The sequence below is a fragment of the Mobula hypostoma genome, chromosome 12 (assembly GCF_963921235.1).
Source record: "Mobula hypostoma chromosome 12, sMobHyp1.1, whole genome shotgun sequence".
Classification (NCBI taxonomy): Eukaryota; Metazoa; Chordata; class Chondrichthyes; order Myliobatiformes; family Myliobatidae; genus Mobula; species Mobula hypostoma.
The window spans coordinates 30,194,614-30,222,314 of NC_086108.1; the positions used below are offsets into that span (position 1 = coordinate 30,194,614).

Here is a 27,701-nt window from a genome sequence, read left to right on the forward strand (position 1 = left end):
GATTACAAATACACTACCAAAACGTCACACTCCACAAATTAGATTTTTATTGGTAGAAGGCTTAATTAGAATTAATCTTTTACCATAAAATTCAATTTTATCTTCATACAATAACTGAATAAATGGACAGGCACAAGAGGTGTAGTGTAACTGAACTCAAGCTGCTGCCTGGTTTCAAGGTTGGGGTGTGAAGCGCATGTATTCCTTTGCAGAAGGGAGCTTCTCAGTGCGATATTTCTTTGGGAACAGTTGGGCTGCCTCCTCCGAACTAATGCTGGGAAGAATCATGCATTCCCCACCCACCTGTGGAGAAAAGAAATGCATTTTAGACTAACTTTGATTATTCATCAAAGTTCTTAAAAATGAAACCACAGCAAACTCTGCAAATTCTAGTCTAAGCCTAGCTATTACAGTAAATGGTGCCCAGTGTTTATTAATTTCTCTTATCTATGGGACAGAAAATTCATAATTTCTGCATTGAACCAAAAAAACCCAAACATTTTCCCTGTTTTCTCTCATTATAGTTATCAGGAAGAGACATAAAATGAGGAATGGATTTGTAATCATCTATTTCATTTTCCCTTTAGCCAAAAACATTAAAATTGCACCCCAGCCTCTCACCAAATCAATTGTACATTTCCCACAGAAATTCATCAATTTACGAATTTGTGTTTCAGGTCATTAACTTTTCAACAAACTTTCTGTTTGCAATAAATTCACCCCTTTATAAAATATGCAAAATATTACTTAAAATATTTCCTTTTGTGAATAGATTGGTTGCATTTTGTGCTCTTATTTGATTGTTAGCTAACTAATGCAATTTATACAATGCAGTATTTAAAAGAGAAGGTAAAAAAAACAAAGATAATTGAGTGTTCAGTTTATCCTCACCTTCCAGTTCACAGGTGTGGCAACTTTCTTGCAAGCTGTCAACTGCAGAGAGTCAATAGCTCTTAGAATTTCATCAAAATTCCTCCCAGTGGTCGCTGGGTAGAGGATGGACAACTTCATTTTCTTATCAGGGCCAATCACAAACACCTGGAGAAAAAGAAAGTCCATTGTGAAGAGATACTGCTCATCATGAGCTCTGTTACTTTAAATGAGACAACACAGATCTAGACAGATGTTGTTAGCAGATAACATTTATCTATTAAGTTATAGAGAACAACTGGAGAGAAGCCAAGGAGAATTACTTTAATGCAAGACATCCTCATCATGGTGCTGCAGGGAGATGAGCTTTTAAATAGGTTCAGTGTTATTTTCGGTGGGACTGGGCTGTGTTGAAGAGGTTTTGGTGGGTTGTAAATGTGTAATGTGATTTCTGTACAAATGATTCAATGGACATCACTGGTGATAATTGGAATTTCCTCTCCATTTTTTCATTGAAATTGACAGTATATCAGTGGACTGGCACTGCAGAGTACTGTGTCATCTAGCTGCCATTTGAAGCCCCTGGCATTGTGGCAATGGGTGGATAATCATACCCTCCACCAGAATGGTATTCAGGGTCTCTGCTAATCTGCTTTTAAACTCAGTTCAATTCAATGGTGTTAATGTGCTGTACATTGCTGTCAGAATGCTCCAAGAACTTCGACCCACTACCTGGATGCATTGAGGAACTCAACTGGCCACTCAGCAACTTCAGTAGTTGCTATCTGGAACGTACTGCCAAAGGAGGTGGTGGGATCAGATAAAATTGTTTAAGAGACATTTAGGCATACACTTGAGGCCAAAAAGGATACAATACTAACACAAGCTAGTGGGATTAATGAAGGTGGTTAAAAAATGATCAACATGGTAGGCTGAATGGTCTGTTTCTGTGCTCTGTTACAATTAAAGCAAGTAAATGTTATCAAAGCACACAATATAATGTCAGAATCAGAATTAATTATCACTGCCATATGTCATTAAATTTGTCAATTTTGTAGCAGGACAATGCAACACAATAATAGAGAACAAGCTGAATTGAAGTATGAATATACAGCATATATTAAATGGTTAAATTAAATAAGTAGAGCAAAAAAAAAGTAGTGGGGTAATGTTCATGGATTCAATGTCCATTCAGAAAATGAATGGCAGAGGGGAAGAAGCTGTTCCTGAGTCGTTGGGTGTGTGCCTTCAGGCTTCTGTACCTCCTTCCTGATGGTAGCAATGAGAAGAGGGTATGTCCTGGGTGATGGGGGTCCTTAATGATGGACACTACCTTTCTAAGGCACCACCTGTTAAAGATGTCCCGGATACTATGGAGGCTTAGTGCCCATGATGGAGCTGACTGATGTCACAACACTGTGCAGTAGCCACTCATACCCGACGGTGGTACAGCCAGTTAGAATCCACTCCGCAGTACATCTGTAGAAACACCTTAGTGTTTTGGTGACATATCAAATCTCAAGTTTGTAATGAAATATAGCAGTTATGCCTTCTCTATAGGTGCATGGATATGTTGGGCCTCAGCGATATTGACACCCAGGAAGTGGAAATTGCTCACGCTTTCCACTTCAGATCCAGCTATGAGGACTGGTGTGTGTTCCCTCATTTTACCCTTTCTGAAGGGTAATGTGAATGGGGGAAAAAAAAGCCAGGGGTCATCATACTTGGATTATTTTAGCTTGTCAGCAAGGCAGCTCAAAGAACTAAGTACTCTCATCAAACAAAGCTGGTTAATTCAGCACGTCTTATAAAACTTGGCAAATTGGGAACAGGGTTGTTGATGCAAGAGGACTCAACTTCCTCAGAATACTTTACTGTGCGAAAGTCTTCGGTGCATATATTGTACATAGCGAGAGTGCCCAAGACCTTGGCACAACACTGCAGTAATTTCATGCACTGCACCGCTGCCGCAAAAAAACAAATTTCATGACATATGGAACGGGAATCATGGTTGTGAAGAGAGAGGATGCAGCAGAAAGCAGCAGAGAGACATCTTGTAATAATCAATAAAAGCAATTGTTTGGAATCAAGTGACTTTGCCTGATGTGTCAGGGTTGGGTGCGTCTGACAAATACAGTACTATGTAAAAGTCTTAGTTATATACCCTACTTATATACGTATACATGCGCCCATGAGTTTTGCACAGTACTACAGACTGGGACCTCTTTGGTGCAAGATGTGTAGACATGGCAGAATCTGTTGTTGGGTGCATAGAAGAGGGTTTCATAAATTAGTATGTTGATAGTCCAGCAATCCAATTAGAGAAGCAGCCATACTGAACCTGGGATTGGCAAATGAGCCTGGGCAGGTGACCGACCTTTCAGTTGGAGAAAACTTAAGAGAACAGTGACCACAACATTAAAGATAACTATGAATAATGCTGAGTAGATATAGGTCTTGCAGGGGAATACTTCCTTCCATGTTCCAAAGATGTACAGGTTACAAAGGGTTAGTACATTGTAAGCATGGTATGTTGGCACCAGAAGCATGGTGGCACTTGTGGGCTACCCAGCACATCTTTTCACTGTATGTTTCCATGTACATGTGGTAAATAAAGCTAATCTTTAATTGGGGAATAGCAAATTATGATTGGATTAGGCAGGAACTAGGGAGAGTTAAATGGCAACAGTCGTTTTTGAACAAGTCCACATCTGACATATGGAGGATACTTAAGGACATCTGCAGAGAGTACAGGAGAGTTACAGTATGTTCCAGTAAAATAAACTGATAAGGATGGCAAGGCAAGGAAATGTGGATGATGAGAGCTGGTGAATATAGTCATGAAAATAAAGCATATGTAAGGTTTAGAAAGCTAAAATTAAACAGCACCCCTGAGGAATATAAAGAAGCCATAGAATAACTCAAAGGGGAGCCAGGAAGGGCTACGAAATGTCTATGGCAAGTAGGACCATTCAACAATAAAAGACGGCAAATGGGTTTGGAGGAGAGGTCCTAAATAAGTATTTGCATCAGTATTTACCAAGGAGGACATGGAGTATGCTAATATGCTGGAGACATTTCCAATAAAGAAAGAGGTCATGTAGGGTCTCTTGACTAACATTAATATGAACAAATCCACAAGATCTGATGGGATATATGCAGGTTATTGAGAGTGCAAGAGATGACATTGCTGAGGTCATGACAATATCTGTGTCCTCTTTAGCCACAGGCAGGGTACTGAAGGACCGGGAGTAAAAAAAAACATTCCATTTTCAAGAAATAAAGATAATTCTGTTAATTATAGACTGCTGAGTCTCCCATCAGTGGTAAGGAAGTTATTGGAAAGGATTCTTAAGGTAGGATTTATGAGCTTTAGGGAAACCATGACCTGGCTAGGGTACCTAATGGTCTCTCTGATGACGACATCTGCAGGAAGTGCAATCGACTTCAGCTCTCGATTGACAAGGTCAAGGAACTGGAGGTGAATACAATCAAGACCATCTGGAAGGCTGAAAACTTCCCAGAAAACTAGACGAGTACTTCACTGAGGTGAACACACGTCGAGTGCAGGCTTCAGATAGTAGATGGGTGACCACCAGGAGAAGTAAGGGGATAAGCAGTCAGCGAGTGCAGGGTTCCCTTATAGCTGGCAGAAAAACCTATCAGAGCACAGCAACAAGCAGACCAGCAGCAACGTGGCTTTTTAGAGTAGCTTGTGGTTGACCCCACTAGGGGAAAGGCAATTCTGGATTTGGTGTGGTGAATTTTAATTAGAGAGCTTAAGGTAAAGGATCTTAATTTAAGATTTCACCCTGCATTTGAGAGGGAGAAGTTATCAGATGTATCAATATTACAGTGGAGTAAAGGGAATTACAGAGGCATGACAGGAGCTGGCCAGTCGATTGGAAGGGGACACTAGCAGGGATGACAGCAATGGGTGGAGCTGCTGGGGCAATTCGAAATGCTCAGGATAGATACACCTTGAAGATGAAGAGGTATTCTAAAGGGAGGATTGGGAAGCTTTTAAAAACCCAACAAAATGCAACTTAAAAAAAAACGTAATGAGAAAAAAAAATCTACGCCAGCTAGCCAAAACATCAAAGAGGATACTAAACCTTTTTCAGATATATAAAGAGTAAGGACAGGCAAGTGTGTATATTTGACCACTAGAAATTGATGGCGAAGAGTCATTAGTGGGGTCATAGAAATTGCAGATGAATTTAAGTATTTTGCATTAATCTTCACAGTGGAAATCACTACCAGTACGTCAGAAATTCAAGTGTGTCAGGGGGCAGAAGAAAGTGTAGTTGCTATTATTAAGGGAAAGGTGCTTGGGAAGCTGAAAGGTCTGAGGGTAGACAAGTCACCTAGACCTGATGAACTACATCCGAGGATTCTGAAAGAGGTAGCTAAAGAGATTGTGGAGACATCAGTAATGATCTTTCAAGAATCACTAGATTCTGGAATGGTTCTAGAGGACCAGCAAACTGCAAATATCACTCCACTCTTAAGAATGGAGAGAGGTAGAAAAAAAAAGTATAGGATAGTTAGCCTGTCTTCAGTGGTTGGGAAGATGTTGCCATCCCCTATCAAAGATGAGGTACTTGGGGGCACATGTAAAGTAGGCCAAAGTTAGCATGGTTTCCTTAAGGGGAAAACTTGCCTGACAAATTAATCTTATTTTTACAAAGAATACTAAACAGGATAGATAAAGGAGAATCAGTGGGTGTTGTTTACTTGGATTTTCAGAAGGCCTTTCTTTGACAGGGTACCACACATGAGGCTGCTTAACAAAATAAGAACCCATGGTATTACAGGAAAGCTAACATGGATAGAAGATCAGCTGATTGGCAGGAGGCAGAGTCAGAATCAAGGGGGTCTATTCTGGTTGGTTGCCAGAGACTAATGGTGTTCCACAGCAGCTGGTGTTGGAACTGCTACTGTTTATGTCAATGATTTGAATGACAGAATTGAAAGCTTGTGGTTAAGTTTGCAGATGATACAAAAGTAGGTGGAGGGGCAGGTGGTGTTGACGAAGCAGGGGGACTTGCAGAAAACTTGGACACATTGAGAGAGTGGACAAAGAATTGGCAGATGGAATATAGTGTAGAGAAATGTAGGATCATGCGCTTTATTCCTTTAACCAAGGGTGTAGACTATTTTCTAACCTGGAAGAAAATTCAAACGTCAGAGTTGCAGAGGAACTTGGAAGGATTCCTCAACAGATATTTTGCAGGTGGAGTCAGTGGTAAGGAAGGCAAAATGCAATGTTAGCATTCATTTCGAGAGCTTGAGAATACAAGAGCAAGGAAGTGATGGTGTGGCTTTTTAAGGCATTGGTCAGACCTCACTTTGAGAATTGTAAGCATTTTTAGGACCCTTATCTAAAAAATGTGCTTGTTTTGGACAGAGTCCAAAGGAGGTTCATGAGAATGATTCTCTGGGAAAGTAAGGGTTATTGTACGAGGAACTTTAGTTGGTTGTGGGCCTATACTCGCTAGGATTTAGAAGAATAGGTGGGAATCTCATTGCAATCTATTGAATATTGAAAGGCCTAGATAAGGTGGAGGTGGAGTGTAAGTTTCCTATAATTGGGGGGGGGGGGTTGTCTAGGACTGGAGGGCACAGCCTCAGAATAGAGGGATGTCCATTTAGAACAGAGATGAGAGGGATTTTCTTTAGCTAGCAGTGGTGAATTTGTGGAATTCATTGCAATAGACTGCTGATAAGACCAAGTCATTGAGTATCTTTAAAGCAGAGGTTGATAGATTCTTGTTAAGTTAGGGTGTTAAAAGTTATGGGGAGAATGAGGTTGAGAGAGATAACAAATCAGCCAAGATGGAATGGCGGAGCAGGCTTGATTGGTTGAGTAGCCTAATTCTGCTCCTACGTCTATGTCTTATGATATAATAAAGTATAGATCAGTTGCAGATATGGATGGAGAAATGGCAAATTGGAGTTTAGTCTAGCTATTTGTGAAGTGTTGCATTCTGGAAGATCAAATGTAAACGGGACAGTACACAGTTATTAGCAGGACGGTTAACAGAGCTGACATACAGAAGGAGCTTCAGGTCCATGTCCGTAGCTCCCCGATTGTGGCTACACAAGTCAATGGGATGGTAAAAGAGTACGGCATACTTGCCTGTCAGAAGCATCAAGTTCATGAATTAAGAAGTCATGCAGCAGCTCTAAAAAATATTGCATTCAATTCAGGTCACTCATTATGAGAAAGAAGAGCTTTACCAGGATGCTACCTGGATTAGATGGCATGTTACATAAGGGGAGGTTGGATAAACTTGGGATTTTCTCGCTGAAGCAGCAAAGGCTGAGGGCAGACCTGATAAAGGTTTATAAGATTATGAGAAGCATAGGCAGACAGCTGGGATCTTCCATACCACAGGATCAAAGTGTCTACAGCTAGAGAGCATGCATTTAAGGGGCAACTTCGAAGTGGTGCAGGGCAAGAAATTTTTTGTCTATACAGAGTAGTGGGTGCCCTGAGTGTGCTGCCAGGGGCAGTAACGGAGGCAAATATGATAGAGGCATTGGATAGCCACATGAATGTATAGGAAATGAAGAGAATTGGACATTGTGCAGGCTGAAGAGAACAGTTTAATTAGCTCAGCATATTATGGGCTGAAGTATTTTAACTTGGGGCCAAATTCTTTTTCAGGTCCCCACTGAAGAACAAGAAAGCAAATCTGTCAACCTTCACTCCATCACTTAAGCACAGGGAAAAGAAAGTAGAAGTGCTATGAGTGCAAGCAAGTCTGCTTTAACACCTGTATTGGATTATAGGTGTCCCAGGTTTAAAGGCAATGATCTTTTAACACAATTAATTGATTTACCAAATAGCACAATGTTTATACTAGGTCCCAGAAGGTGGCCATTATCAATTCAAAACTTACAGCACGAGCAGTCAATGGGAGGCCATCCTTGCTCTTTTCTGCAGGATCAAGCATTCCGAGTTGCACAGCCAGTTCTCTCTTCTCGTCAGCAATGATGGGAAATGGCAGCTTCTCAACAGGCTTGTTTCCAATGTAGGCATTGATATCCTGCATTTAGTAAACAGAAATTAGCAAAGTACCACATCTCCCTCACTTGGCAAGATTTCTGAGTGGAATTTCAAACAATTTGCCATGATTTCTTGTTGGGTCAAGAACTGTCCTTAACAGAATAGCTAAAGAATGGATGTCCATCTCTACCCTACAGCTGGGCAGGATACTGGTGAAACCACAACTGGAGGACTGCATATAGATATGCCCTTCTTATTTGGTAAAGGGACATGGTCACGTTGCAGGCAGATCAGAGAATTCTTGCAAAGTTGTCCTAGGGATGAGAGAGTTAATTTATGAGACATAGTGGGGAAGGTTGGGCACATCCTCCCTGGAGTTCAGAAGAATGAGGAGTGATCAATTTGAACATATACAAGACTTAGGAGGGGTTGATGGTGAGAGGATGTCCCACATGGGAAAACAACCTAGAATTAGGGAATCTAGTTTCCAGAATAAATGGTTGGTCAGATGGAGACTAAGATGAATTTCCTCACTCAAAAGGATCACAAATCTACTCCAGAAAATTGTAGCGACTGAATTGGTAAATGATTAATATTAAGTAAAAATCCAAAACTCAGTCCACGACAGAGCCAGTGAGGTTTACAGGAAGGTGTTTCCTGCTTGGCACTGCTGCCTACCGCACCTCCAACAATGCCCCTAGGTCAGCTGCAGGGTCATCCGCCGGGGACCACCATTCATTGATGTTTCACTACCTCAGCCCTGGTTCATCTCCTGGTGACAGGGCAGTGGCAGCAACGTCTCCCTGCCACCCCCTTGCAGCTTTCAAAGGTGTTTGTCAGTCCCCCAATTTTTGTCCTACCTCCTCAGCCACAGCCAAAAGCTGCCCTTTTCTGCTTCTTCAGCCAACCCTCTGGGACCAAAGTGGAGACTAGATTTGACAGCTGTGATGATCTTACTCAATGGTGGAGCAGTTTTGAGGATTTGGATGGCCAAAAGCAATTCCTATTGATATTCTTAAACATGTGAGCTACACAATGCAGCAGTTCAGTAGACAACTTCATGTTCATCTTTATGGCCTATATTTCATTCCAAAAATGGATTGCAAAATTCACCCGCTCCATTTTTGGGGATATTACAACATAACATTGCTCCATCTATCTATTTTACAATCCTCCAAATTTGGGAAGTTCATTTGCATGCTATATCCTTTCATGAACAGAAGGTATTAATGGTCAAATTTCTCACTACGTCCAGCATTTAGATACACACCTGAAACCTTACTGGGCAAGCCTTAAAGATAGAGCATACGGACAGGACTCCAAGAGTTACTGACTGACAGCAGGTACAGATACACTATATCACTTACAAGGGATGACTTGTGTTCAAGTGAACTTCAGATTGTCATTACCACAGTTTGTATTTCAAAAAAAAACAAACAGGTTGGGGTCAAAAACCCTTCATCAGTACTGATAAAAGCAGTTATTGCTGGCAAGAGCTTGCAGGGAGCTCTCCAAGGCCATAAATGCAGCAAGTGACAGCCTGCATTTTGGAGAAGTACAGTGCAGGGATATCCCTAGACCTGCTCTGCCTGCGTCTGTAGCCTAAAGTAACAGTCAGGTCTCGCTGAATGAGAGTTTCGTGAGCTCCACTAATACAGTAGCAATCAGCAAACTCAGCTATCACATCAATCAGCAAATATGGGATCAACTCCTGAGGCAAGGGAGGTGGATAACAAGGCTGACCAGTCCCAGTAGATATCTGTGTTACTTGGGAGATATCTTTTGTACACCCAAGTGATCTATACTAACGGGTGTTAGAAAGCAGTTTTAATTATAGTGTTCCAGGGTCAGTGTTGAGCGTAAACTGGGTAGAGTGCGCTGTGAATGTAGGTTTACAGTAAATGGTGCTTTACATATAGTCAATCTGAGACTTCAGGGTTTGCAACAACTGATTCTGAAAGGATACACAAACTCTCTCTCTCTGATGTTCCTTTCCAGCTGGATCTACCTTCACTCACTCATTCTATACAACTGTGTTAAGTGGCGACAAACTTAGTCAACGGTACTTCAGTCCCGCGACTTGTACCCACCACTACCATATCCATTTTAATGTGAGACACCTCTGTACCTATTGGTATGGGATAGTAGACATGAGTTCAGAGCTAAATATGGATTTGCTCCTCGAGAGACAATCCATTGCTCTCTGGTCCCTGAAATCAAGCTCAATCAGATACCTGTGAGTCACTTGCTGTGACATCCCAAGTTGACTACAGAAGTATTGTCAACAGGACTTAAATACAGAAAATGATTGTAGAGACTTCCTCAAAAAAAAATCCCACTGTTGTTTCTGAGTTTTTACTAGTTCCTCAAGGATGAGGCAAAAGGAAGAATATTCCTTTAAACAATTAAACTAATCCAATAGTTAAATAAATAGCAATAATACATTCATTATTTGCAGTAATTTCAACATGAGAGACAATGAAGTAAGAACACAGATTTTATTGTTATAATAGTTGAACACAAGGCTGACACTGGGACTGCAACTAAGGCATGGAGAGCTAACATGCATTTGACAGCCACGTACCTCAGGGCCAAGTTCACTTCCCATAATGAATCAAAATCACAAAGTACTCAACTCAAGAGACTAACCCACATCATTCCTGAATTCCCAGTATTTGAAAATATAACAAAACTAAATAATTCCCTTTAAGATGGCAAATTTAGTAATTGTTAAAAATGTGTACTTGGCAGATACCTGTTTCGTTGTTTAGACCATTGAACTGATCTCAACGGAAGTTAACCCACGGGATTTTCTTTAAAAAACTGTACATAACTATAGAAAATTTTGCACTGTACCTGGCTCCATCCTAGGTGATCTTGAACACTGTCAATTGATAGAGCAATTACTTTCACTTTGCGCTTTTCAAATTCTGGAATCATTTTTGCCATGAGGCCCAGCTCTGTAGTGCAGACTGGGGTGTAGTCAGCTGGGTGCGAGAACAAAATGCCCCATCTGTACAACAAACAATGTCCATCAGTACAACAGCTTTGCTAAAATAACAAAATAGCAAGTAGACCCAAAACTAAAAAATTGGCTAGACGTATATATAACTACATACTCAACCACAACATTGAAATCTAGCTCAGCGACATTTTTTGCAATCGCAAAATAATTGTTGTCATGCAGAATTGTCATACAGTCACACTCAGAAACTGTTATAATGACAAGGTTATGAATCAAAAAGGTACTGCATGGAGAAAGGGCACTTTAGTTCACTGTTCTGCCCTGAATATCAAGTATCCATATGTATATGAATGTCATCTCACCCATTATATTCAGGCCCCATCAACTTTTCACCCTCCCCTTCCTCCACCTTCTCCCATGCATGTTCACACCATAGGTGATTTACAGTGCCAATTTTTGGGATGGCCAGGAAACCCAGGGAGAACATGCAAACTCCAACACTCAGCATGAGGGATCAGGATCCAACCTAGACCACTAAAGCTGTGAAGCTGCAGGTCTCCTAACTGCATCAACTTTTTAAGGGATGTTGGTTTTTGAATATGAGGAATGAAAGAGGCCACAAAACGTTTAAAGTCCAGTTCAGAGAGTAAAGCTTTAGCTTCAACGTCTCATCAGAAGGGAAACATTTCCGAGCACAGTAGCCCCTGAGAAACACACTCCAGTTTTAGCCTGAACGATAACACAGACATTCAGAAACAAGCCAGCAGTTTACTCATTAGATATTCTCAACGCAGACCAAAAGGTTTTAACTGCGAGTCTCGAATCAAAGTCAGAAATACCACATCTGCATTTTATATACAAACAACAAGTTTCCATCTTGTTTAACATGATTAGGGCACTATCACAGAAAAGATGCTTAACCTTAGAAGAAATTATGCTACAGGCTCACCAAAATAATAAAAGGGTTTAGATGGTAGTTAGGTAACAAGAGACTATAGAAGCATAGTTTGTATAACCTTGAAAAATAACTATCTAAAAAACAATATTAAAAGCAAAAAATATTTCTGCATGTCAATGAAAAAAATGTTGAAAGTGTACATTAAGAAAAACATTAATATCTAGAGACAAGACATGGGCAAATAGGGGCAATAGTGTGAGGAAGAGCTGGTGAGGTTCTGAGATTTCAGAGCATTTGAAGGAAAGATGGATTTTACATCAAACCAGGCTCACTAACTGTGGATATTTTCAATAAATTCAGAAATGAAAACCAGAACTGGCCAACATATTCCAAGTATTCCCACTGCTAAGTCATTTAATCTTATTTCTGCAAAACTAAGGTTTACAGATAAATTTACCTATTCATAGCAACATTTATACAGAAGATTTAGTGTAGTGATGTTTCTAATTTTATTTGCTCCAAAACATAAAAACAATCTTTGCTAAAAACATTTGCACAAATAGCAATTTACAATCCGCAGGGCATTCTTCCACACTACTCTGTAAGTAATAAGGTGTTTGAAGAAAGGAGACAGCACTATTTATTGAACTTTTTTATGGCCTTTGAATTTCTGAAACCAACAGAGGTACAAAGAATAGCAATCTGTGGTTTAATTTATTACATGACAGAGCATAGTGATATGTTAATCTTTAAACCACAAGAAAGTCCAGAACTAAATCATGTAGAGTTGCTTATTATTTTCCAAAGCAAACTGCTACAAGGGAAAAAGAGCTCGGAGGTGTTGGAGTTCAGTGTTCAATTCCGGCACTGCTTGTAAGGAGTTTGTGCGTTCTGCCTGTGACCGAGTGGGTTTCCTCAGAGTGCTCCAATTTCCTCCTACAGCACAGTGAACTACCAGCTAGTAGGTTAATTGGTGTTTGGAAAATTGTCTTGTGATTAGGCTACTGTTAAATATGTGGGTAGCTGGGTAGTGCAGCTCGTTGGGCCAAAAGGGCCTGTCGTGCACCATATCCCTAAGAAAGAATAAAATAAAATACTGCAAGTTCCAGGGAATTATCACATTCTGTTATAAAAAGAAATGCATCCTGGAAGTGTGGACCCTACTGTATATTAAGGAATAAAGTACAGTTGGGGAAAATCAGCCTAAACTCTAGCAAAACCAATCAGTCCAATAGTCGTGAGTTCTGGGAATTAGATATTAAAACAAAATAGGATGCTGCCACAACATATTTCTGTTACTTTCATTAATCAAACAAGAATATAGAGGCAACTTACACTGAAATAAATTGATCAATTATTTGGAAGTATTATTGGAACATTTATTAAGATCTGGAAAAAAATTTGCTGTTCAATAAGGAAATATTATTTTCAATCATTTACCTGCAACTGTAAAAAATGGAATTACAAAAGGAGATAGGAAACTTTCTCAAAGTTGTTTTGCATTGGATATGTGGTCAACGGATAGGAAGGAATTGAGTTTTGTTCTCAGCACCACCTACAGTTACTCCAGCATAAGTCTTAAAGCAACAGGATTAATAAAAGCTGCATAACTAAAACAATGCACTGATTCACTGTGGCGAGAAATCACTCCAGCCTAGTCAACAAAATGGAAACATAACATTTTAACATCCAAGTAAAATCAGGAAATTAAGAAAAATGATTTGTAGCAAGATTAATAATGAATAATTCAAATAAAGATGCAGTTATGTACAGAATTCAATGTTACAACCTCCCCACTAATTTCGCTCTGCTCTCAAATTCAGATGAACCTTTCTATTACTTTTCTAGATCTCTCCACCTTAGGAGACAAACTATTCACTGACATTTGCTATAAACCAACCAACTCCCACAATTATTTAGACTACAAGCACCCAGTGGCCTGGCCTCCAGAGCCACCTGTGTCAATGAATTCCACAGATTCACCACTCTCTGGCTAAAGAAATTCCTTTGCATCTTTGTTCTAAATATACGACCCCTCATTCTGAGGCTGTGCCTTCTGGTCCTAGACTCCCCCTCTATCTAGGACTTCCAATGAAATCTCTTCTCACTGTGTCTTTGTAAGGATGTGACCCCCTTTCTCCCAGTTTCTTCATCTCTGCTGCATCTGCTCCCAAGATAATGCCTTCTGTTCTAGAACAAAAGGCCCTAAGACATAGATGCAAAATTAGGCCATCTGGCCTATTGAATTTGCACCACCATTCAATCATGGCTGATCCTTTTTTCCCCTTTCTCAGCCCCACTCCACGGCCTTCTCCCGATAATCTTTGATGCCATGTCCAGTCAAGAACCTATTAATCTCCACCTTAAATACACCCAATGACCTGGCCTCTGCATCTGCCTATAACAACAAATTCCACAAAGTCACCACCTTCCGGCTAAAGAAATTTCTCTGTATCTCTGTTTTAAATGGACGCCCCTCTATCCAGAGGCTGTGCCCTCATGTCCTAGTCTCCACCACCATGGGAAACGTCCTTTCCACATCTACTCTGTCTAGGCCTTTCAACATTCAAAAGGCTTCAATGAGATCCCCCCTCCCCACCTATCCTTCTAAATTCCAGTGAGTTTAGATCCAAAGCTATCAAACGTTCCTCATATGATAATCCTTTCATTCCCAGAATCATCATTATGAACCTCTTCTCAATGCTGTCCAATGCCAGCACATCTTTTCTTCGATGAAGAGTCCAAAATTGTTCACAATTCTAAGGTGAGGCCTCAACCAGTGCCTTATAAAACCTCAGCATCATTTATTCAGTTCTTATATTCTAGCCTTTGAAATGAATACTAATATTGCATTTGCCTTCCTCACTACCAACTCTACCTACAAGTTAATCTTTAAGGTGTTCCGCACAAAGACTCCCAAGTCCCTTTGCATCTCAGATTTTTTTCTTCCTGTTTAGAAAATAGACTGCACATTTATTTCTTCTACCAAAGTGTACAACCATGCATTTCCCAATATTGTATTTCATTTGCCACTTTCTTGCCCGTTCTCCTAATCTAAGTCCTTCTGCATCCTATCCGTTTCCTCAACACGACCTCCCCCTCCACCAATCTTCGTGTCATCTGCAAACTTGGCAACAAAGCCATCTATTCCATCATCCAAATCATTTATATACAGCATAAATAGAAGCAGTCCCAACACCGACCCCTGCAGACCACCACACGTCATTGGGAGCCAACCAGAAAAGGATCCTTTTATTTGCACTCGCTGCCTTGTATCAATCAGCCAATGCTCTAACCATGCTAGTACCTTTTCTGTAATACCATGGGCTCTTAACTTGGTTGGCAGACTTACATGTGGCACCTCGTCAAAGGCCTTCTAAAGTTCCAAAAATACAACATCCACTGTATCCCCTTTATCTATCCTTTGTGTAATCTCCCCAAAGAATTCCAACAGGTTCATCAGGCAAGATTTTCCCTAAAGGAAACCATGCTGACTTTGTCCTATCCTGTCCTGTGTCACCAAGTACTCCATAACCTCATCCTTAACAATTGACTGCAACGTCTTCCCAACCACTGAGTTCAGGCTAACTGACCTATAATTTCCATTTTGCTACCCCCTTCCTTTCAAGTCAAGTCACTTTTTATTGTCATTTCGACCATAAATGCTGGTACAGTACACAGTAAAAATGAGACAATGTTTTTCAGGACCATGGTGCTACATGAACAATACAAAAACTACACTGAACGACGTAAAACAACACAAAACTACGCTAGACTACAGATCTACCCAGGACTGCATAAAGTGCACAAAACAGTACAGGCATTACAATAAATAATAAACAAGACAATAGGCACATTAGAGGGCAGTAGGTTGGTGTCAGTCCAGGCTCTGGGTATTGAGGAGTCTAATGGTTTGGGGGAAGAAACTGTTACATAGTCCAATCGTGAGAGCCCGAATACTTTGGTGTCTTTTGCCAGATGGCAGGAGGGAGGAGAGTTTGTGTGAGGGGTGTGTGGGGTCCTTCATAATACTGTTTGCTTTACAGATGCAGCGTGTGGTGTAAGTGTCTGTAATGGCAGGAAGAGAGACCCCGATGAACTTCTCAGCTGATCTCACTATCCGCTGCAGGGTCTTGCGATCCGAGATGGTGCAATTTCTGAACCAAGCAGTGATGCAGCTGCTCAGGATGTTCTCAATACAACCTCTGTAGAATGTGGTGAGGATGCGGGGTGGGAGATGGACTTTTCTCAGCCTTTCTTAAAGAGTGGAGTGACATTTGCAATTTTCCAGTCTTCTGGCACCATGCCAGAGTCCAATGATTTTTGAAAGCATTACTAATGCCTCCACAATCTCTACGGCTATCTCTTTCAGAACCCTAGTATGCAGTCTATCTGGTTTGGGTGACTTGTGTACCCTTAGGTCTTTCAGCTTTTTGCTTCTCCTTTGTAATAGTAACTGCACCCGCTCCTCTTCCTTCACATCCTTCAACACCTGGCAGACTGACAGTGTCTTGCACAATGAAAACTGATGCAAAAATACTCACTTAGTTCATCTGCCATCTCCTTGTCCCGCATTACTTTTCTGGCCTCATTTTCTAGCACTCCCATATCAACTCTCATCTTTTTTTTAAAAAATACATACTTGAAGCAACTTTTTCAATTGACATTGATATGGTTTGTTAGCTTATTTTCATATTTCATTTTTTTCCCTCTTAATGATTCTTTTAGATGCTCTCTGTAGGGTTTTAAAAGCTTCCCAAACCAAGCCATTGCTGCTCTTCTGTCATCCCTGCCAGCCTCTCCTTCCAATTTACTATGGCCAATTCCCCTCATACCACTGTAATTTCCTTAACTCCACTGCAATACTGCTAAGTCAGACTTCACTTTCTCCCTATTAAGAGATCAATCCTCCCACCACATTTCATTGGTTCTCTCAAACTATGTTGTGTTTAAATTTAGAAAAAATTAGAAGTGTCACTTATGATCCTTCTATTAAATTTGAAAACACTTGGAGGCCATTTATTCAACACTTCCATATGATGTAATTTAACCTTTTCCAAACCTATTCTATTTCTTTTAAATATATGCAGAGAGGAGCAGAGTCAATGACATTAATGGTTCTTTTTGACATTACACAACAGCCCATGTCTTTTTGTTTAGTTGGTTAGCATTGTTTAGATTAGTTTTTTCTTGGGGGGGTGTATTTTTTTTCCTTTTCCTTTTTCATGCTATTTCTGGGTTTTTTTTTGTATATTATATTCGTATTTTATACGATTTTGGGAGGTTTAATACCTGTGTGCCAACTGAGTTTATATTTATATATGTTAATTATTAACAAGGTAATCCCAATAGCTTTGTATTAATACTATGTTATGTTTATCATTTTGATATTAATAAAAAGATTGAAAAAGAAAGAAAAGAAATTTCAAGTTGAACTCAATCATTGCTTCTGAAGGTTCATTTACCTTAAGCTTCCAAATCGCCTGTAAGCATAACACCCAGTCTAGCTGATTCCCTAGTAGGTTCAACAACAAATTGCTCTAAAAAGCCATCTCATAGGCATTCAACGAACTCCTTCTCTTGAGATCCATTACCAACCTGATTTTCCAAATCTACCTGCATATTAAAATCTCCCATGACTATCATAACATTGCCCTTTAGACATGCCTTTTTTGTTTCCCATTGTAATCTGTACTGAACATCCCAACTACTGTTTGGAGACCTGTACATAATTGCCATCAGGGTTCTTTTACCCTTGCAGTTTCTTAACTCAACCCACAAGGATTCAAAATCTTCTGATCCCATGTCACATTTTCTATGGATTTGATGCCATTCATTATCAGCAGAGCCATGCCAACCCCTCTGCCTACCTTCCTATACCTCCAATACACTGTGTAACCTTGGACAATCAGCTCTCAGATACAACCATCCTTCATCCACGATTCAGTGATGGCCACAACATCATACCTGACAACTTGTAAAAGTGCAACAAGATTATCTACTATATTTCTTACACTCCATGCATTCAGCTATAACACCGGGTACTGTATTTACTCCCATTTTGATTCTGCATCCCTTAGGCACTGATACTCACCCTGCTGGCTGCAATTTTGTCCCATCATCTGCCTGCCCTTCCTAACAGCCTGAATGCACACCATCTTTGCTTTTCTTACCATTCGTCCTATCCTAAGTCCCTTTACTCTGGTTCTCAACCACCAGCCAAATTAGTTCAAACCCTCCCGAACAGCTCTATCAAACCTGCCTGCAAGAATATTGGTTCCCCCTCGGGTTCAGGTGCAACCAGTCCCTTTTGTACAGGTCATACCTCCCACAGAAGAGTTCCCAATGACGTAACATCTGAAGTGTCCTCCTTCTTCTAGGAGCATGGCTTCTCTTCTGCTGTGGTCAACAGAGCGCCCTCAATTGTCCTTCACTATTGACATAATTCTGCTCTCAATCCACCTACCTCAAGACCGTGGATTCCCAACCTGGGTCCACGGACTGTTTGCTTTATGTTATTGGCCCATGGCATAAAAAAAGGGAACTCCTGCTCTAGAGAGGACAGAGAATTCCCGAGTCCTCACCTTTCACTCTACAAGCCCCCGCGTTCATCCTTTCCACCAGCTGTAATGCAATCCCACCACCAGCCATATCTACTCTTTCCCACCCCTTTCTGTAGAGGGGATGCCATCTGCGACTCATTGGTAAAATCAACCCTCCCCTCCAAGCCCTGCTTGACTGATGCCTCTTCTTGCGTGAACGTCCCAAGCATGATGCCTGCTCTTGTTTTGCTGAATAAAGATTTCTGTATCCACCAGCTTCAGTATCTCTCTGGTGACTTTGCTCACAGTCAAAATACACTTCTGTCCTTCACTCATCTGATACAAGTACTGGTGGTCCTTTATGTTCCTACTGATCAACCTCCAACAACTGTCTTTAATGTTCACACTCCCCTCTTCCCACTTCACTCCACATGCCTTACTTTTCTGCCCTTTTCCTGTCTCAATCCATCGTCCACCTACCACTGTCTCCCAGATCCACCTCCCTTCCCTGGTGCAACCTGGCCACCATCTTTCACCTTTCCTCAGTCCAGAAATGACCTCGGACAACCGTCTCTCGACTCCACCACCCCTTCTCTTTATACTGGCCGTCTCCCCTCTCAGTCCTGATGCAGAAGGTCAATGATTCACATAGAAAATACCACTTTCCTCCCACCCTCACCCAGATGCTGCCTAACCCCAGTTCCTCCAGTAGATTGTTCGTTGCAGTGGTTAAAATGTGTTTCAATATACAAAAAAAAGTTGCATATTGCAATTATGAAAATAAGACTGCATTGTTAGCCATTCATATATCATTATGTATTTAGACCCCTCTCAGTGGCATTATGTTTTATAATATATTATATATATACATCCTATTGTTTTCTTCCATTTTCATAACAAGTGATATATATATAATACACTGTATCACTTGTTATGAAAATGGAAGAGAACAATAGAGGATTTCAGTTATTTTGTTACTGCTGTATTACAAATAAAGACACAAGTTAACAAATAGTTTTTTTCAAATCTTAGGTGTAACCTGAGAACCAGCTGACAGCTCATTTCCAAAAGGCAATTACAGAAGTTGGCCTTGCTTTATATGGGACAATATATCAACTGAAATTGAGATAAGAAGAAAGGAGAATGAATAAAGTTGTTGATACCGGAAATCTGAAAAGAACAAATTACTGAGGAAATACTAAGTAGCTCAAGCTACACCCATGGTTAGATATCAGTTAACTCTTATCTCCAATAACAAAAAGACAAATGAGGCTTTGTTTAAATTACATCTGCCACAAGATTAAGATGGTGACTGAGAGTTCTTATAGGAGAACTCAGAATATTCACTTGCAAGGACGGGGATAGAGAAAAAACGATTTGTAACTGTTTGCTCATTAAGGGGAAATTCAATGGTGTACTGTGCAGTTACAAGTTGAGAAGAGGAGCTAAAAATAAATTGGCAGGGGGAAGAGAAAAAAGAGAACCAGAAACTTTTTAAGGTGGATTTGCACGAGTGTTGGCTTAATAGTTTCACCCGCTCAAGATGACAGCTAAGAATTTGAAGCGACTGTCAAGACTGAGCTGCCCCATGTCCTGTTAACCATCCTCTTGCTCAATCTGTGATTTTCAGAATAAGTCAAAGTTTTTTATGCTGCGTTTCCTCTTCTGGAGTCATTCACTACTTTCTCTAGCATGGTGCCACAATGTATGTTGCAAGGTTATTCAGTAATGTTGGGGGGGGGGGTGGGTGGCCTTGGAACCAGCTAATATTCAGATCCATTTCCATCGTGCTGGCTGATATGGAACAAGCAAAATGCTGTACAGTAAACCATCAATTTTCCCTCTATGATGTCCTTTGTCCTACCCACTTACAGATAAACCTGGAAGGCAACTAGGCCACAGACACTGCTTTCACACAGATGGTAAAAATAAATCTCCATTGTTTTCCTATGAAGCACAATTCCACAACACTAAAGAAAATATACACAGTTGAAAAGTTCTTACTTCTCAAAAGAATTTCTTTAACCTCACTGATTGAGAGACATCAGAATTGTTGTGAAAAAAAACCTACTAGTTTCATCAAGCTCGACTTTGAAAACCCCAGTAAGCACATATTGCAATGGTGAGTGGATTTGAATCACTTGATTCACCAGGTCTGTGCTATTTCATTGTAGAGCTTTTCAATCTCCCTTCTTTTCTTCCAAAATTTGAAAATTATTTTCTCGTGCCCACGTGTCTCCTATTAGAAAGCTCTGATTGTTTCCTTTACTGCTCCCATTACTCCAATCTTTTTTAACTCTATCTCACAGACTTTGAAAATTCCACTGATGTCAAAAGATTCTCCGTCTCCCTTGCTTAAACCCACTGTGACTGTGTACACTACCATCAAATTCTGTATAATCTTCTTCACTGAATGGAAGCAACTCTAGTTCTATTTATCCTTGAAGCTGAAACCCCTCATTCTTGGAACCATCGCAGTACACCCCTTTCCGCTTCCTCCCCAATACCTTCCTAAACAAAAGTGAGGAGCGTTGAATGTAATGCTCTGGTTATGGCCAAAGTAGGATTAACAGAAGTCTGGTTGCTTTTCTTTTGTACTTTAAAGAATTCCAGAATTCCATGCATTTTACTAACTATTCTCTCAATAAACTCAGTCATTTCCAAAGATTTGTTCACCTATATAGCAAGGTACCTCTATACTCCTTCGAACTGTGTACTTTATTCTCTACTAAGATTCCTCATTCTTTGCCTTCCAGGTGTTGAGGCACAGAGGGATTTGGATGAAGGTGTGCATAAAGTCCTTGAAAGGCCACAGGCCATGTTGAGCAAGGTATGGAATCCTGGAATTCAAGAGATTTGCCATCCATTTCTACTGTCTGTACTTGACTGCACCTCCAATTTTTGAAATCCTCTCCTCCAACCCATTTTGACAGAAAATGATGGGTGGTCCTAACAGTAACAGTCCGCATCTTCTGAAAGGAACTCACGAAAAACACAACACAAAGAACGTCAAATAGCATCCGTACCAAAAAATATCAATAATAAAAAGTAAAAAAGGAATCTGAACCACAGAGTCCCCAAAAGCGAGTCCACAGCCACAGAGCCAGTAGTGTTGAGGCGAGTGAAAGCTGTACAGGAGCCTGGTGGCTGCAGGCCATAGCTATGGAACCAGTTCAATGCTGAGCAGAGTGAAGCCGGTCCAGGAGCCTGATGGCTGCAGGCCACAGCCATGGAGCCAGTTTAACGCTGAGGCGAGTAAACCAGATTTAAAAGGTCAAGGCCGAGGGTGAAGGACAAACAGGTGTAATGAGTTGAAGCAAGACACATCAAAGTTGCTGGTGAACGCAGCAGGCCAGGCAGCATCTCTAGGACGAGGTACAGTCGACGTTTCAGGCCGAGACCCTTCATCAGGACTAACTGAAGGAAGAGTTAGTAAGAGATTTGAAAGTGGGAGGGGGAGGAGGAGATCCAAAATGATAGGAGAAGACAGGAGAGGGAGGGATGGAGCCAAGAGCTGGACAGGTGATTGGCAAAGGGGATATGAGAGGATCATGGGACAGGAGGCCCAGGGAGAAGGAAGGGGGGGGGGAGAGGAGAACCTGGAGGATGGGCAAGGGGTACAGTCAGAGGGACAGAGGGAGAAAAAAGGAGAGTGAGAGAAAGAAAGTGTGTATAAAAATAAATAACGGATGGGGTACGAGGGGGAGGTGGGGCATTATCGGAAGTTAGAGAAGTCAATGTTCATGCCACCAGGTTGGAGGCTACCCAGACGGAATATAAGGTGTTGTTACTCCAACCTGAGTGTGGCTTCATCTTTACTGAACACCTATGCTTTGTCCGCCAGAGAAAGCAGGATCTCCCAGTGGCAATACATTTTAATTCCACATCCCATTCCCATTCTGATATGTCTATCCACAGCCTCCTCTACTGTAAAGAAGAGGCCGCCGGTTTGTCCGTCACCTTCACGTTTGACTTTAAAAAAATTCTGGCCTGGCATTTAAAATCAGCCAAACATCAGTTTGTTTTTCTCTCTCAGGCCCAGGCCCTGCCATTTCCATTCAGCCCCAAGTCCACTCCAGCAATGACCAAATATAGATTCATTTTTCACTCTCAGTCGAGGACCCCACTACTTCAATCTGGCAACATCAACAGATCAAGAAGTTCTGCCCACAAAACTAGCAAAATAGTAATTTGGCAGCCAGTTAAGCAATACCATGGCTTGAAGGATGTGAAGAAATTTTTTGACACTCAAACATTATATTTAAAAAAAAAGCTTCTAGAATTTTCTAAAAATATCAACCAAAAATCTTAAACATCTAAAAAAATGTTTAAAGTTTGAATTAGAACATTTTAGAAAGAACACCTGAAGAAAAATCTATTTATTTGGTCCCTCGCAGCTGCTCTCCTTCACTGAAACTAAAGAGAAACTATTGTGTCTGGAACAGGTTCTCGAAGCAGACTCCCCAGTGCAAGCATTGAGAAATTGCAACTTCCAATTCTGCCACAGGACTCTGCAGGGAACTGCTGGAATTTCCCCACAAAATCCAGTCCAATATTTGGAAGCTAAGTAACAGAAAGGTTGGAAATGGCAACAGGTAGAACAAGATGCATTATCTTAGTCATTTAAATGGCTTTTACATTAGATTTTCCTCAGAGTAGATTTGAGTTATTTCTCACCCCTCACTCAATGCTGCCGAAGGCCATTACTTCACAAGCTCAGTTATTGTGTGAGTTTCTGTGAAATCCATAATGACTGCAAGTCAGGGTTTTAGTAAATAGCAGCAGCAACTGTAGAGTGGCATGGTATTGTAGTGGTTAATACAATGCCTTACAGTACAGGCGATCCTGTAAAGAGTTTATACGTTCTTCCAATATCCACGTGGATTTCCTCCCGGTGCTCCTGTTTCCTCCCACACTCCAAAGACGAGCTGGCTGGTAGGTTAATTCGTCACTGTAAATTGTCAACAACCAACTGCAATGACTAATGAACTACAGTGCTAAGCAGCGTGGCTCAGAAAGCCAATTCTGTGCTGTGTCACAATAATTAAATAAATCACTAAAAAAAAGCTACGTACAAGTACAAATCTGGAGTAAGCCTCTTGGCTTCGAGTATGTTCCACCATTTAATCAGACTGACTGTTCTGAACATAACCTCAACATCATATTTCAGTCTCCCCACAGTAATCTTTCACCTGTTTGCTTAAATATTATTATGATTATGAGGACATGCAGTCCTCTTTTATTGTCATTTAGTAATGCGGCATTAAGAAACGATAAAATGTTTTTCCAGAATGATATCACGAAAACATATGACATACCGACTTAAAAACTAACAAAAACCACATAATTATAACATATAGTTATAACAGTGCAAATCAATACCGTAATTTGATAAGAACAGACCATGGCACAGTAAAAGTCTCAGTCTCTCGAAAGTCCCATCATCTCATGCAGACGGTAAACCTCCAGCACCACCAACTGCCGGTGCAGCATCCCGGAAGCATCCGACCACAGTCCAACTCCCAGTCTGTCCAAAAAAACTCCAAGCCTCTGACCACCTCCCAACACCGAGCACCATCTCTGCCGAGCGCTTCAACACCAGCCCTGACAACAGGCGATACGCAAAGCCGAGGATTTGGGGCCTATGTCTCCGGAGATTCTCGATCGCACAGTAGCAGCGGCAGCAAAGCAGGCATTTCAGAAGTTTCTCCAGATGTTCCTCTGCGCTTCTCACGGCTGTCTCCATCAAATCTGGATTGTGCACGGCACCCCTAGTTACACATATCGATATCATTCGGAACGGCCACGCGCGCTGCGTCACTCCGCCATCTTCTTCTCTATCCCATATTCATCCACCTCAGAGCGGAGCAGCAGATGAAAAGGCTCTTTGGCCAGTACATGTCCATGCCAACCAAGATGTACTATATGCAAGCTCATTTCATTTCTAGGCACTTGGCTCACAGCCCTCTCAACCTTCTTTATGCCATGGACCAATACCATTAAGCAAGGAGCCCATGGACCCCAGGTTGGGTGCCCCTGCTCTAAACTCTTGTCATCCTTACAGCTGACCACATGCTTCCCATTGCTGCCTCAACCAGTTCCTCAGGAAGCTGCTTCCACCCACTGTTACAAAAATTCTGCATATCAGCTAATTAAACACTTCACCTTCCATTTTATAACTATGTCCACTAGCTTTCAATTTTCCAACGATGGGGAAAAATGGCCATTCACCCCAACTATACCGTTCTTCATCTTACATATTTTTATGAGATCACCTCTCAAGAAATAAAAGCCCAACCTGTCTAACCTTTCCCTAAAAATCAATCCCTTGAGTCCCAGCAAAATTCTGGTAAACATTCTACCTTTTTTTTGCAACACACATTCCAGCATCTGCAGAATTCCTGTTGTTTACCTTTTTTTTGCATTTTTTCCCCAGTTCAATCACATCCTTCCTATAGCAGGGTGACCAAAAATTGAACGCATTTCTCCAAGTGTGGGTTCACTAATGACTTGTACAATCGAAACATAACCTCCCAACTTCTATATTCAAAGCCCTGGCTGATGAAGAACAGCATATCAAAAAGAGGCAGTGAAGACAAGTTAAGTAAATTAAATGACTAAGTAAATTGTACACCTATACTCCCAAGTCCGTGTTCTATAACAGTACCCAGGGCCATTCAATTCAATGTAGTAAGTCCAACCTCGACATTTCCTTTCAAAATGTAAAGGGCAGCACAGTAGTGTAGTGGTGAGCATAACACTTTAGAGTACAGGAGACCCGGGTTCAATTCCCACTGCTCTCTGTAAGGAGTTTGTACATAATCCCCCGTTGTAAATTGTCCTGTGATTAGGCTGGGATTAAATCAGGGGATTTCTGGGCAGCACAGCTCAAAGGGATGGAAAGGCCTAATCCAGGGTTTATCTCATTGATAAACTCTTTGTACTTATCTGAAATAAATTCCATTTGCCATTTAACCCACCTATCTATCTAATCGAGATTCCACTGCAACTCTTGCTACTCCAATTCTTACTCACTTCCTCTCAACCAGCTCCACTTACAAATCTTGCATACTTTCTCTGAACTGCTTCTGACACATTACATTATTTTCAAGACTATACATAGTACTTGAGATATGTGGTCAATTGAAACATAACCTCATAATGTGCTTTCAATTCCTATTGCAATAATTATACTGTAGTATTGTGTCAACTTTCCAAATTAATTGCAGGGTTGCTGCTTGCTGGCTATCAGACCACTTATTTTAGGGACATCTGCAAAGTCTTTTAACTATCATTATATATTCTCATCCAAATTGTTCATATTGATAACAAATAACGAGCCCAGCACCAACACCCCCCCCCCGAGGTTCATCACTAATCACAACTGCCAATCCACCATGAACCTGTTTCCTATCATCCAGCCAACTTTGCATTGTTTGCTCTCTCTCCTTGGATGCCATATTATCTAATCTTACCATGCCAGAACATTATCAAAAGCTTTACTGTAATCCATATGTACTATATGTACACCACACCGCATTGTCACTTTGTCAAAAATCTCCATAAAATTTCCCATGCACAAAGTCACACTGGCTACCCCTAAATCAACCCCTGCCCTTCCAAATGCAAACATACCCCACTCTTTAGAATGCTTTTCCAGCAGTTTACCTACCACTATTAGGCTAATGGGTCTATAATTACCAGCTCTAAGTTTATAGCCCTACTTAAATAAACAGAATGTTATTTAAGTCCAATACCTCACTAGAGGATAATGACGTTGCAAATATCCCAGTGAGGACTCCTACAATTTCTTCTCTAGCATTCCATAGTGTTCTTGAATACACCTCGTCTGAACCTGGAGATATATCTGAATACTCTTCTACTGTAATACAGACTGCTCTCAAAATATCTTCATTAAATTTGCCAGGTTCCCAAATGTTCACATCTTTTTCCACAGAAAAAAAATACAGGAGAAATAATCACTGAGAACTGCTCCTGCTCTTTGAGGGGTCTTAAGGCTGATTTATACTAGCTTACCCAAGTGGGCTACGCTAGTTGGCGGTGGGGTTTCTATGCCACTGTGTTGAGTTTCAGACGCTATTGTTTGAAGTTTGAGTTTCTTCGTGTTGATACAAAGAAACTCAACATAGTGGCATTGAAACCCCAGCGCCAAATAGCGTTTTGGCGGTGAATTATACAACGACACAGACACACCACCGCACAAGTATGAATGCTCACAACGCGCGTAGGTTACAGCGTCCAGTTAATGCGTAATAAACCAGGCGTAATGCTCATCACGGCGTAGATCACTTGCGTAAACTAGTACGCACGTATAAATCAGGCAATAAAACACGTTCCCATCTTCCACTTGGCCGATAGGTGCAGACTGCCCTCCTCATGCCCAACCCCCTTATTATCAGCCTCCTGTTTGACTAGTTTCGATTTTTCCACTTTTGATCCGCCACTCCCGCTTGAGCACCAACATTTCGCTCCAACAAAACGACGATCACTCTTTGCAAAATGTAATGTTATTTTAAATTGGTCGTCTAATAAAACTGAGCATTTTAATATGGTATATTCGAAACGCGTATTTTAGTTGATATTCAGGACAACGCCATCATGAAACCTGGACAGCAGGCGACCGCTCACATCAGAACACAGGAATATAAAGCAAACAGAATGTTGCCTGCGCGATTTTGATTATCAAAATGAAATATGCACATTGCTACAACGCGCACTGCGTTTTATACGTCTGAAATTACAAGCACGATTAAATAATATTAGTAACTTACGAGTCTCCCAGCCAGTCATGAAATTTTATCGTGCCTTCGGTAGTACTTGCTTCAAAATTCGGGAACGTATCGCCCAAATTGATTCCCATCGTTGTTTATTGGAACGACTTCCCCCTCGACTTCGGCAACGAAAAACGGAAAGCAGTGAAACAGGAGGCAGATAATAAGGAGGTGGGGTATGAAGAAGTCTGCATTTATAGGCCAAGTGGGAAATGGGAACGTGTTTTACTGCCTGATTGACATGGCCTGTGATCTGTTTCTACACTCCCATTCAGCTCGGCACGAATCAGTTACACGGTGCTTGGGCATGTTATAAAGCACAAGTTGACTGGGAGAGTGTCAGAATCGGAATCAGGTTTATTATCACCGGCCTTTGTCGTGAAATTTGTTAACTTAGCAGCAGTTCAATGCAATACATAATATAGAAGAAAATAAATAAATTACAGTATATGTAATTTATACTGTAAGTTACTCCAGGCTGCTCCACGAGGCGAGGGAAGAGATTGCTGAGCCTCTGGCTAGGATCTTTATGTCCTCGTTGTCCACGGGAATGGTACCGGAGGATTGGAGGGAGGCGAATGTTGTCCCCTTGTTCAAAAAAGGTAGTAGGGATAGTCCA

At 41.0% G+C, this 27,701-nt stretch overlaps 1 protein-coding gene across 1 annotated transcript; it reads right to left on the minus strand.

The window, feature by feature from the left end:
• On the minus strand, positions 1–27,249 carry prdx6 (peroxiredoxin 6). The gene is made up of 5 exons (XM_063064880.1): positions 27,083–27,249; positions 10,742–10,898; positions 7,779–7,925; positions 892–1,038; positions 1–303 (listed from the first exon to the last, which is right to left on the minus strand). The coding sequence occupies exons 1-5, from the start codon at positions 27,169–27,171 to the stop codon at positions 175–177; spliced, it is 669 nt and encodes a 222-aa protein (XP_062920950.1). The 5' UTR covers positions 27,172–27,249; the 3' UTR covers positions 1–174.
• Positions 27,250–27,701: the final 452 nt, after the last annotated feature.

Coding starts and splice junctions, on each gene's coding strand:
- prdx6 (XM_063064880.1), bottom strand. CDS start 27,171: ATGGGAATCAATTTGGGCGATACGTTCCCGAATTTTGAAGCAAGTACT. Junction 7,926..10,741: donor ATCACCTAGGATGGAGCCAG/GTACAGTGCAAA, acceptor TACTAAATGCAG/GATATCAATGCCTACATTGG. Junction 1,039..7,778: donor TCCCATTGACTGCTCGTGCT/GTAAGTTTTGAA, acceptor CTTTTTCTCCAG/GTGTTTGTGATTGGCCCTGA.